The sequence below is a fragment of the Amborella trichopoda genome, chromosome 6 (assembly GCF_054954075.1).
Source record: "Amborella trichopoda isolate Santa Cruz 75 chromosome 6, AtrichopodaSantaCruz75HAP2 v2.0, whole genome shotgun sequence".
Lineage (NCBI taxonomy): Eukaryota > Viridiplantae > Streptophyta > Magnoliopsida > Amborellales > Amborellaceae > Amborella > Amborella trichopoda.
In genome coordinates, this window is record NC_142341.1 from 44881213 (window position 1) to 44893966 (window position 12754).

Consider the following 12754-nt stretch of genomic DNA (forward strand, 5'->3'; position numbering starts at 1 on the left):
ATATGGTTGTCATCATAACAACAAAAATTAGTCCAATATAGTCCAGCATGTTAGATCAATAATTGCTCTCACTTTCTTAATGTGCATTGATAATTATAGAGCTAACAAATTCGATCCTAATTTGATAGATGATGATTGACTCCTACTATCTAATGAGCAGCTATCACCAATATGATAATTCAATCTAACATAATACATCATTAAATATTTTAATGTCATTTGGACATACATAAAACATTATAAGATGTCAATGATAATTACATCTCATTGAAAAATAATAGCTCGGCATCACATCTTCATGGGTACAAATTTTGTTATCTAAATAAATGAAAGAATACTAAGCAAAAAAAATACCGGAAAGTAAGTCACAAGTAGGTTACAAATAATAAATAACAGTATTAATCTAAACAAAATATTCTTACTGTTTGTAGAAAGCAAGAAAAAAAATTCTAACACAAATATAAATATATTGTTGAACTTGAAAATATTCATAATCATTGATCACCATGAAAATTTTCAAATCAAGTATCTCTTTTAAATAAAATTGATAATCACTATATGTCTCATCATAATGTGTATAAATGCTAGAGGCCCACGTTGGAAATAAATAGGAATATATTCCAACCTTTTTCTATACTTTATTTATTTTTTAAATAATGAAGAGTGAGAGATAGAGACTTATCCTTGAGTAGAGAGAATAACTTAAATTTCAAAATAGGACTGCACATCGATTTGAATTTATTTTATGTTATTAAGGTAAAATAGAATGTCAACAAATTTCTAATTTAAGGCAATAAAAAAAGTTACTACAAAAGCTTTGTAATTGAAACCTACTAAATTCTAATTTAAGGCAATAAAGAACTTACCACAAATGCTTTATAATTGAAACCTACCAAATTCTAATTTATGGCAATAAAGAACTTACCACAATTCTTTATAATTGAAACCTGTCAAATTCTAATTTAAGGCGATAAATAACTTACCACAAAAGCTTTGTAATTGAAACATGCCAAATTCTAATTTAAAGCAATAAAAAATTTACCACAAAAGCTTTATAATTGAAACCTGCCAAATTCTAATTTAAGACAATAAATAACTTACTACAAAAGCTTTATAATTGAAACCTACCAAATTCTAATTTAAGGCAATAAAGAATTTACCACAAAAGCTTGGTAATTGAAACCTACCAAATTCTAATTTAAGGTAATAAAGAACTTACCACAAATGCTTTATAATTGAAACCTGCTAAATTCTAATTTAAGACAATAAAGAGCTTACCTTAAATGCTTTGTAATAAAATTTGGGTAAATTAACCATCATAAAATTCTTCAAAAAATCTGTAAAGATGATAGGCTGGAAGGATTGTTGTGTCCAACACTTGATTTATATTATCAGCATCCTTCACTACTCATACATAAGTGGAATAACCAAAGGACCTCTATAAAAGAAATAATGGATTCCTTTTTCTTTTTTTAATAGATAAGAGAGAAGGAATTGTCAATGTGAGTTGCATGATTTATTTATATATATATGAACAACTGGATAACACTAAAGGTAAGAAAGACCAGGCTTTAGAACTTGAATTACCAGGGCATATGGTCCTAAAAAATGTATTAACTGCAAGCATTATTCCCTGACATATATAACTACCTTTGTTTTATGGAAATGATCTTAAGATTGAGAGTTCAAAACCAAGAACTCAATTCCCACTTAGCGATTAAGCAATTCGGATCTTCATAATCATAAGTTCACGCGGAAGTCTATTTCTAATTTATACAAGAGTAATTACATAAAAAATAAATGTATATGAATATTGTATGATATCTCTAATTGTCGTTCAATCATGGTTTTGTTAAGGTAAGTAAAAAATAATATGAAAAACCACATATAATGCATTGGATAAGCATGCATCCAGTGGCTCGTATCCATAAAACATAATCTAACTGTTGGTAGGACACATCCCACATCATGGTTTTAAAATACGGCTGCATCGCCGCATATGCATCTGCATCATGTGGTATGCGGTGGGCTCCGCATCAAAACTGACTGCATATGCATTTTTTACCTATGCGGCTACATATGCGCCACATTAGGCCGCATCGTAGCTGCATCCTGCATCACACCGCATCACACTGCATCCCCTTTCGTCGAATTTTTTTTCGATTTGCCCCTCGGGGAGGGGCAAAATGGTCTTTTTGACCATCAAAAAATTGGGGAAACTGTTTGGGGGTACCCGTAATCGATGATTTCCAACCACTTTAGTGGCCTTTTTTGTATCAAATCGACAAAACAAAAAATTTGGTAGAAATTTTCATTCAAAATTGACTCTCAAAATGGATGATTGTAATAAGTTATTAACTATTAACTCTTCTTGAGCTTGACTTTTGGTTTGTAATATTACTATTTTGTACTTATGGTTGTTTATGGTTGTGCTTATAGTTATTGATGGTTGTGCTTTTGTGCTTATGGTGCAATTTGTGCTTATGGTTGTTGATTGTTGAATGTTTTATGAAGCTAGTTTCAAGTTTCTATTAGGGAATAGTGGATAACTGGATACAGGATATCTAAAAGTTAATAATTTTTGAAGTTAATCATTAAACTAAAATACCTACTATCACATATATCTCCTCCATATTTTTTACTATGTATTAACCTATTTTTTTAGAATTTTTTTTTTAAAAATTACATTTATTGACCGTATCCTCGCGATGCACCCTCATTCAGGTCGTATCGCCGCATCGGCCCCCATCTCTTTTGGCCGCATCCCGCATTTTAAAACACTGCAACCCACAGTATTAATATAAACCTATTTTCTTTAAGGATATCATCTTTTATAAACATAAATCTACAAACCTTGCTCTGATACCATTGTTAGTCCTAATAAAAATAATAACAAATAAATAAAATTGAAATCGATAAACAACTTACTCGGATATGTCCTTAAATCACATGACGGACCTAAGGTTCCATACCAAATCCTATAGACCTAGGCATCCGATGACAAATAACCTTGAGAGCACTCGTTGGTGAATCTCATTCACCTCTTTTCTATCATTCTCTATCTTTTTTAGAGGAGTTAACCTCTTTTTATAAAGAACACCTTTATTTAGCAACTCTCACATTCATGGTCTATAGGAGTTGAGATCCAAGTGTAACTCATGCCTTAATTCCCTTAAGTGCAGCTAATTAGGATTAACAAGTTGTCACCAAACTGTTAATCATATGTAATGAGTTAAACATGTCATTAGTCAGCTAATGAGTCATATAATAGGATGTTGTTGAAGCATTCCCACAATTTATAAGGAATCCAAACACACCACTAGGTTTTCCCTCTCGTGATACTGGGTTTTTCCCTCCAGTGATATATCCTATTAAAGCTAAAAAATTGATCAATGTATATGACATTACCTCATGTTAACCGCATGGGATTTCACATATACTTCAATATGACTTTTGTGCCATTTTTGAAAAAAATAAATTTTCGGGAGAAAGAAGGCTTGATAGGCCATGTGTCCAACAAGGGATTGCCTCGCCACTATGTTGGCACATCACTAGGGCCATAACATCAACAACATGGCCAAAAATGTTCAGACGATGGTAGCTCAAGTCACCAAACTAACACCCTCTGAATGCATCCGCAAAATCACATACTTGTATCCAACGTTAGGGGTAGCAATATTGATGTCTAGTAGCATCGGCCCCGACATATGTTGGGCATAATAGTTTAGAAACATGGTTTGGTTTAAAACAATGGAGGTGGGGGCGGGGGGTGTGTTTTGATTTTAGAAACCAAAACTGACCACTCGCAAGTTCTGGTTTCGACTGGTTTTGGTAAACCGGTTGAGTATTTTAAAAAATAAATAAAAAATTATACAAAATTCGAAAAAGTAAGGGATTTGCTTGTAATACTTTTTTTTTATATCATTTTGGCAAAAATTGGAAATTTCTTTGGCCATTTTACTTATTTTTTCATTTTTCCGTATTTTGAAAAATTTCAAAAGTACCCCTTTGCACAAATCGATTTTTTAAAATCTTTTTTTTCATTAATTTTCAACTTCATTAGATGTACTTTGTTTAATCATGCTTTAGATATACTTTTCATACTTTATTATTTTTTTATATTTTTTATTTTTAACACTTTTTTGATCGCTCGAAACTTGACCAGTTACGCCGATTGAACCAACCGGCTGACCGATTAGGTCCGTTGAACCGTTTATGGCCCCATGCACAGTTAACCATTCCTGTTCGAGTTTCCTAAACTGTTTTTAGTACATCTGGATGCCTTCACTCAAATGTGATGGTTGTTTTATTTGGAAATGCCATTGCTCGACCCATCTTTTAAGTTTCATTTGAAGTATTTGAAATTGAACTAGAATTGAATTGAATCGAATCCAAAGATATAGGGATTGTTTGGGAAAAGTAGGTTTATAAGATGAAATTTTTTCCCTTTGTCAACCTAAAATAAAGCATCCATTCAATATCAATGATTTTCTCTAATTACCTGAGTGGCTTCATAACCTAAGTGAGAACCAGGGATCGAACGGATGGATATCCCACTTAGCTTGCACACTATGTCTCATCAGCCTTGGTCTTGGGTGATGAAACAATCTAAGAGCTATTTTCCACTCTCTATTTGGCTATATTAGAGATGCTATGAAGTTCCCACCAAGTTTAGGAAAAGGGAATAGTATATCATGAGAGATTGTATGTTATAAAGAGTAATTATCCTACGAGACCTTTCCACACCCATATGTGTAGGACTTCAAAGGATCACCATTAAGTTTGACACAAATCTCTAAAAAAGTTAAGTCTCACACTCATGTGATAAAAATTCTAGAGATCTGTGCCAAATTTAATGGTGATAATTTGAGGTCCTACACACATAGGTGTGTAGGACATCAAAGGCTCAGTGTAAGACCTTAAAGGTTCACCATTAAATTTGACACAGATATTTAGAAAAGTTATCACATAGGACCTTCCCATACCATGTGTAGGACTCCAAAAAATCAAAATTAAATTCGGCACACACATAGGATCATTACTCATTATAAAACTATTTATGTTTTGTGCAAAAAAAATCACAATCATTCACTAGATGTCAAATCTAACTGATTGAAATTTATCATAGCATTTGATAAATTTTACTTTCAACGTTGTGCCTAGTCGATGATAAATCTCCGGCCATCTAATTTCAAATACGAATTTTAATTATGGTTATGATCTCCTTATACTAAAAAATAAAAGAAAATGGTTTGATAGGGTTGCAACCCTATCAAAATAAGTAAATCGTCACTTTATAACTCATAAAAATTACAATTCAAATGTTGAAAAACTTTTAAATCGATTATCTCAGCTTGAATATTATGGTTGTACAAAAACATTAGGATTTTAAATTTTAAAAATAGTGTATATTACAACAAATCATCTTGACTATTCTAATCGCCCTCAAAATAAATATGCACATATCCGCAAGATCTATGCCATTCTTTTTGTTTCAACTTTTGTTGACGATGTTGAAAATTAATTTTAAAGCCATTATGAAGATTTTCGATAATAAAAGTGCTTTCTGATAAGGATTTGAGGTGAGGCTTTTATTTTGTTTTCATTTCATCCAAAAATAAATGGTCTTACTATATACATTACCATATTATATTCCTAACTGTTGTCACCATTGTCGCTAACAAACGTATGGTGATGGAGAGATAGTACGACCAACGAATCACTGGGCGGTGATAACACTTCCAAGTCATAACCCTCTCTGCTCAACATGAGAAGTTGGCAGCGAAAGCAAGGTGGTTCGACTTCTGAAAAGACCTTCCCCCTTTCTCTCTCTGAAACGCCATGGAAGAAGGCAAAAAAGGACAGTCCATTGAGAAATCAGAGAGAAAGAATGGGGAAGAGAGAGAAGGGAAATTTTTGTTGGGTGAGCCGACTTTCAAAGAGCTGGAGAATGGGAGGTTCAAGTGCTTGGAAACAGGTCACGAGGTATCATCAAAGGACCTCAAGTCCTACAGTTTGAGCAAGAGTTGTAGATTAGGGCTTATTGATCATGCTCTCTCTCATAAGAAGCCTCCACTGAATCTATTCGAGCAAGACCCTCTCTCAAAGTATGCCTCTTTTTTGTTACCTCTCTGCTTCTTCTTTTTCTTTGTCGTTTTTCCCTCTTTCTTCTGAACTCATATCCCCAAATTTTATGATGGGTTTCTATTAAATGCCTTAAAAAGTCTTTGCCTTTGATGATTTTTATGATTTTGGCTTTCGTTGAGGAGCTAGAAATGAATGTTGCCTCACTTTTTCGAAATTCATGTGTCTCTGTAAGAGGTGTGCATTTGCAAGCCCTAGTCTTTTTTTTTTTTTGGTTAGTTGTTTCCACAGTTCAAAGATGGGTTTTGAGGAATTTTTGTGACATATTATTGAAAAGCATGGATGGATTTCAAATATTTTTTATGCCTAACTAGATGATGATTTGGACAGACTTGCATAAGGGTTTAGGAGTCTTTGATGGGATTTCAAATATTTTTTATGCCTAGCTAGATGATGATTTGGACAGACTTGCATAAGGGTTTAGGAGTCTTTGATGGGATTTCAAATATTTTTTATGCCTAGCTAGATGATGATTTGGACAGACTTGCCTAAGGGTTTAGGAGTCTTTGGCATTAAACAATATGGGTATCTCTGAAAAAGATTCATTTTGAATTTAGTGGCAAACTGTATATCGTTTATATTTAGTAATGAAGTTCACATGGAAGGGGCTTATTTTGACATCCACCGATGTCAACCCATTTTCCAGAAGGCATCCTACGAGTTGGTAGGGCATGCATATCATAGAATGCCATGCAAAAATGTTGCAGTTTGCACAAACAAGCATATGTATGACGTTTCGAGGATAACTAAATTAGGTATATCTTGGAGTCTTATTTTCTCGCTGCGCGGGGTACTTGGAGTCACTGGTATTGCCTCATATATTTCAAATATTTTGCTATCATATAATTTCAAGATAGTTTTTGTTTTCATTGTTGAAGTTTAGAATGCTGTCCTTTTGATCATTGAAAGCTTCCTCAGGCTTTACAAGCTTTTTAAAATCTTTTTCAGTTTCCATAGTTCCTTTTTCTCTTTGTGTGTGTGTGTGTGTGTGTGTTGTTGCTTTACTTGATATACTCTGGTGTTCTGGGTTCTCGAATATTATGTTGCTTATGGATTTTTGGTTAAAATATATCTTTGTCTCTGTATTTCTATTCTAAGTAATGGTTGCAAAATGTGTAGTCTAAAATATGCTTACAAAGCAGCATCGATCATCAAACCCAATGTTATCAAAAGTGGCCTCCTAGGGTTTGTGTTAGAAGTCTCTCCTTTACTAAGGTTCTGCATGTGGCAATGAACCCCCCAAATGGTGAAATATAGTGCAGTATGTAATACCAAAGCTCTAATTTTACCAAAAAACTTAAACAAGCACCATAGTTTGAAATTTCTCCGCATAGGAGAAGGAACTATTGCCCTATAAAAGTGATTTAAGACCAAATTTTGGTTTTAATGCTCCACAATAGCCGAAAATGAGTCTTTGTCAGATTCAAAGTGGACCATACCTTCCCATTCACAGAAAGGGATGAACAGTATTTTTTTTTTTTTAATCTTAACTTTTGTTTCTTTTTTCTTTTTAATATATATATTTTTACTGCCTGGGAGTTCTATGGGTATGGACTATCCTTGAAATTTGGCTTTAGAATATTCCATTAATGTTCCATGAGTTCAAGTCTTGTCTTTCTTAGATGCGGCTTTCATTCGATATTTCCATAATAGGTTGGTCTTTTGAGAATTGTGGATTTCATCAATCTTGAGATCCTTGCTCTGATGTCCTGTTTGTGGCTTTATCTTTTTGTTTCTAAAATGCCTCTTGTGAAGGGCATTTGTCTCGTTAAAGAGTGTCTCCAAAGCAGTTGTCATGGCATTTGAGGGACTCATTTCAAGTATAATTAGATGCATCTCCCAACTTAATTTCTTAATATTTTTAAGAGGCATTAAAAACAGAATGAAGTGGTCTTATTAGATGCATCTCCCTATTTAATTTCTTAATATTTTTAGGAGGCATTAAAAACAGAATGAGGTGGCAGATTAATTATATTTACTGGGAATTATTCTAATGAATAAGACTTTATGCAAAAACTTTATGTTCTTAGGTGGAAGTTTGTGAATAGTCCCAACTTAGTTATTAAGAAACTATAGTAAAACATGTTACGATTGATAACAGAATTTCCCAAAACTTTGAGAATGATGCTTTTTCGATTGATATATAAGCATCTATAAATGATGGCTAAGAATCTAAATAAACCCCAAAGAAAGCAATACTCTAGCAAACTCTTGATTTGTTCCAGCTGTTCAATTGGCAATGGGTCACACCGCAGTCCATCCCTGCACCCTTTAGATCCTTTCAGCCCTTCCCTTTGCCTAAATCTGGTATCCTCTTGTGGAAGGCCTTAGTTGTGGCTACCCTATGGGTTCTCTGGGCTGAGAGAAATAACAGAATTTTTAGGGGAGAAAAGAGCTCGCTGATAGCCTTATTCGAGAAAATCAGATGCTTGGTTATCTTTTGGGTGAGTAGCCATAAACGCTTCAAGGCTTACCCCATGCGACCTTTCTCCAGAATTGGCTGGCCTTATTGATCTTTAAACAGCTCTGAGCCCCCTGTGCTTCCCGATGATCTCCACCTCCACTTGGATGCAGCGAACTTAATTTTGACGGTTGCTCCCTAGGCAACCCAGAATCCACAGGCATGTGGCATCACTAGGGATCACGAGGCAAGGGAGACTTGCCTCGTTCTCTGAACACATTGGTCATACTGATTCCCAAACAACTGCAGCATTTGCTCTCCTGGAAGGCCTCAAAGTATTCGATCCCCATTGGAGCCAGTGTTTAATCAGATTGGCCTCAGACTCCTCTCCTGCTCGCTGGTGTCTTGCCTAAGTATTTGACGAAATTGCTCACATCTGCAGGCATATGGATGTCTCATGGAGGCATATCTGGCAGGAAGACAACGCAGAGGTAGACACCCTCACTAAGGATGAGGCATACAGCAGTACTGCTTGACATTTTGCAAGACTTTTTGTATTCTCAGCACTCCTCTGTGAGGATTTTTTGTAACTCTCTGTCTATACTCTCCTCACCTTCTTGGTGATTGTGTATAGGGCAATCTCGTAAGGGGTTTCCTCACACATTTTTTGGTATAGAGCTCCCACTTGGTGGGAAGCTTATTTTTTGTATTGAGCTCCCGATATATGGGAAGCCGAAAACTTACTACTTGTAGCTTTCTTTACCTTAATAGAATAGAACAGTTGACTGCTTCAAAAAAAAATTCTTGATTTGTTCCATAGGGCATTCTAGGTCTTGCTAAAAGATCCTGTATGTTTCCTGTTTTCTAGTGGTCTAGATAGTGAAGAAAGGAAACTCATTGCATTAAAAAGTTGCAAAATGCCTTGCCAGGCATACAAGATTATTAAAAATTGACGTAGTCCTTTTCTGGTACACTTTTTCATCACTCCTATGGAGGAAAGATTTTGAGATGTTACATTGAGACATTTCTTTTGCATTGCTGATTTTTAGAGGGCCACTTCCATCTTTTACAATTAGCATTAAATAATAAAATTAAAATGGAAGTTCACTATTCTCAACTCATCCTTGGTAACCTATTTTGAGCCGAGGTGTTCACCTTATCTTTAGCTTTAAGATGGAAGCTCCATGTTGTCTACTTGACCTTTTGATTGGTCTTGGCAATTTTTTGTCTCCTATAATTAGTGTAGCACTACTTGAATTCTTATAACAGCTTGCAGCTTTATCTAGACCTCCTAGTCATGGAATGAGCATGGTTTCATCGTCTTATTTTCTGGTAGAAGATATTGTTTTACTTAGTATTTTTATGCTTTATTGGTTAACCGAACATGCCTTCAGTTTTTGTTTGTTTAAATTCTGATGGCAGGTCAAAGCTAGTTTGTAAGTTAACAGGAGACTCAATCAATAAATCTGAGGAGCATATATGGAAACACATAAGTGGTAGAAGGTTCCTAAATAAATTAGGTACATTGGGATTCTATGATTTTTTTTTGTAGCATGTCTTCATAATGTTTAATACCTGGGAGTAAAAAACATGTTAAGATTGGAATTTTGAAATACTTTTGCGGATCATTCTGAGCAGAGCAAAAAGAAGCAGATCAAATTGGTTCCCCTAAACAGGAAAAGAAGAAAGAAAATTCAAAGCCACCAAAAAAGGTAACCAAGAAGAAAAAGAAGGAAGTCGATGGGAATGATGATCTCAAAACCAGTGAAGCCGTCGATAAAAATAGTGACTCAGATGAAGACTTTTGGGTTCCTCCTGTAGGAAGTCGCTGGGACTTTGATGATGGTAATGATCGTTGGCATTCTTCTATGAGCTCAGGGAGTGACACAGATGATAACAATGAAAAAGGTTGGTTCTTGTTAGTATCTCATTGATTTTATCTTTTGGGATCCATTTGAATACATTGAGCCATTTTCATGGGATAGTCTTCCTAAAATCGTTATTTTAACTAGTTAAAATATATTAATACCACTGGCTTTAAAGTACCATAGGCTGTTTAGAATATCTTGAACATGGTTAATATTGGATCTGCATAAGTGCTCTGAAAATTGTGTTGTTCATTCCCTAAAGCTACACTTGTTAAGTTGAACTTTAACTTGAGGTATATATAGGCAGTAAGTCTTCGTGAGTACTGAAATCTAGAGAAGTTATTCCAATAGCTTCTATTATGGAGGGTAAGGATTTTTGTAATGTTTACATACAATGGGATTCATGGAATCTCATGTTTTTTATTGTACTCGAAGTTTTCATAATCACATAATTGCGTCGGATTAACTTAATTCGGATGTCATTTTGAAAACTTTGATCAGCTTCCCATAGATATGTTATTTTGCTCGGATATCATAAACTTAACTGGAGTCTTTGTTTAGAAAGGTATGTTTAATAGTGGATGTATATTGTCAATCTCACCTGATTCTTGCTATTGGAATATATAATCCCAAAGTTTAATAGTGGATGTATATTGTCAATCTCACCTGATTCTTGCTATTGGCATATATAATCCTAAAGTTTTATATAATATCCTAGCATTTGAGTTTCATACAACTTGCTAGCACCTCTCTAACGTCTAATGTCAACAATGGGCGGCTGGGGCAAATTGTAGGAAGCCTAATGCTAGCCTGGAATACTTTCACTGGTTCTGACATTAGAAAAAAGTGAATCCTCATTCTTTTAAAAAGTGGTGAGCAATTTTGTTACATATACTCAAATTCTTGTTTGTCTCATTTATTGTAATCTGCATAGAATCCTAAGTTGATTTGCACTACCTTTTTTCAGTAAAGGATGTGGATGCACTGAAAGATGTGGAGATCGGCAACCTTTCCTTGCGGCATGCTCCTTATCTTGCTCGTATTTGTTACAAATTTTCTGGAGGTATATCAGTTAACTTTATTTCATGTGTGTTGAATGCTTATTTTCCAGGACCAAGCGAATGCCCGATGGTCCTAGCAGCTTTGCCTCCAGAAAGAAGAAGAATAAGGTAGAAAATCAGAGTGCTCCGGTCATGGAGTAAGGATCACAAAGACTACATCATACTAGTTTGTGATCTGCATCATACTAGTCAAGATACAACCATATCCATAAAATGAGAAAAGTGCAAGTTTACATGGACAAATAAACTGCTCCATACCACAAATTGGGTGTTTGCTATCTGTTAAATTGTGCATTTAAAGAGCCCCATATTGGAGATTTTGAAGTCTAATTTTGCAATTTTGGTAGATGAAAAGGATGGTTAAGGGAGCCTCGACCATTTAGTGCTCACCTTTTGAAAAAACTTCGAGATTTGAAACCGGGTAATTGATGCCTTACAGACGTGAGATTCTGATGGATGCTGAGGTCGTTCCACTCTTTATGTAAATTATGGAAACCTTTGATATTTTGAATTTCACTAGTACTGAATTTGTCTTTTAACATTTTCTGCAATATTGGATGGTTTGGGTTGTTATTAAGTTATATATATATATATACACACAACGGTTGTATAGTAATATAATGTATCTACACATCTAAAAAGCTATGTTTGTAGCATATTTATCATACAAAAAATTGCACATATCCTCTTTTCATCCCAATAGTTATCTTTCAAAAAAATAAGAATGAATTTGCTTCATAGATATAGTTAAAATGAGTCCTCTTCAATGAATCTAGATCATTTATTTGGTCAATTTCAAGATCTAGGCTTTTACAAATTAAAAACTATTTTTTTTCTTTTTCAACATTTTTCATCTAATGATAACAAAGGTACAACAAAATTTTGATTATAGAAGAATCCTTCTAAAGCTTAGAACTAAACACTTTAACAAAATAGAAGGCTTATGTTAATTAGGCTATAATAACACTTTTTAGGGTGTATTTTCAAAATTTGTTTTTTTTGTGACTATTCAATAGAATGAAAAGAGTGTATATTTAAAAATTGAGATCAAACAAATGGTACTAATATGGTTTTGAAAGTTGTATTATATTACTATACAACTGTTGCATGAAATCATTCTTCATATATATTTATATATTTTGCCATCGCCATGTACATAGCAAGTCTGTAGCCGTTCATTGAACAGACCAGCAATGGATGACATGTCGTTGTAGTTCCTTATGAATTTTTTATCGTTATGGAATTAGCACATCTGTGATGGTACCGTCATGAACATGTTA

General features: G+C 34.2%; 1 protein-coding gene across 2 annotated transcripts; it reads left to right on the forward strand.

The window, feature by feature from the left end:
* The first annotated feature begins 5767 nt into the window (after window positions 1-5767).
* Window positions 5768-12013, forward strand: LOC18442747 (uncharacterized). Of its 2 annotated transcripts, XM_006852962.4 has the most exons (5): window positions 5768-6107; window positions 9968-10065; window positions 10184-10453; window positions 11381-11432; window positions 11525-12013. In XM_006852962.4, exons 1-5 carry the CDS (start codon window positions 5842-5844, stop codon window positions 11613-11615), a joined length of 777 nt encoding a protein of 258 aa, XP_006853024.1. In that variant the 5' UTR covers window positions 5768-5841; the 3' UTR covers window positions 11616-12013. The 2 variants fall into 2 exon arrangements, with proteins under 2 accessions (XP_006853024.1, XP_020528230.1); XM_020672571.2 differs by having other exon boundaries at window positions 11381-12013.
* The last annotated feature ends 741 nt before the right edge of the window (window positions 12014-12754 follow it).

Excerpts from the sequence above, each read along its gene's own strand:
- LOC18442747 (XM_020672571.2), top strand. The coding sequence starts at position 5,842 with ATGGAAGAAGGCAAAAAAGGACAGTCCATTGAGAAATCAGAGAGAAAG. Across the intron at positions 6,108-9,967 it reads GAGCAAGACCCTCTCTCAAA|GTCAAAGCTAGTTTGTAAGT; the intron begins GTATGCCTCTTT and ends TTCTGATGGCAG. Across the intron at positions 10,454-11,380 it reads AGATGATAACAATGAAAAAG|TAAAGGATGTGGATGCACTG; the intron begins GTTGGTTCTTGT and ends ACCTTTTTTCAG.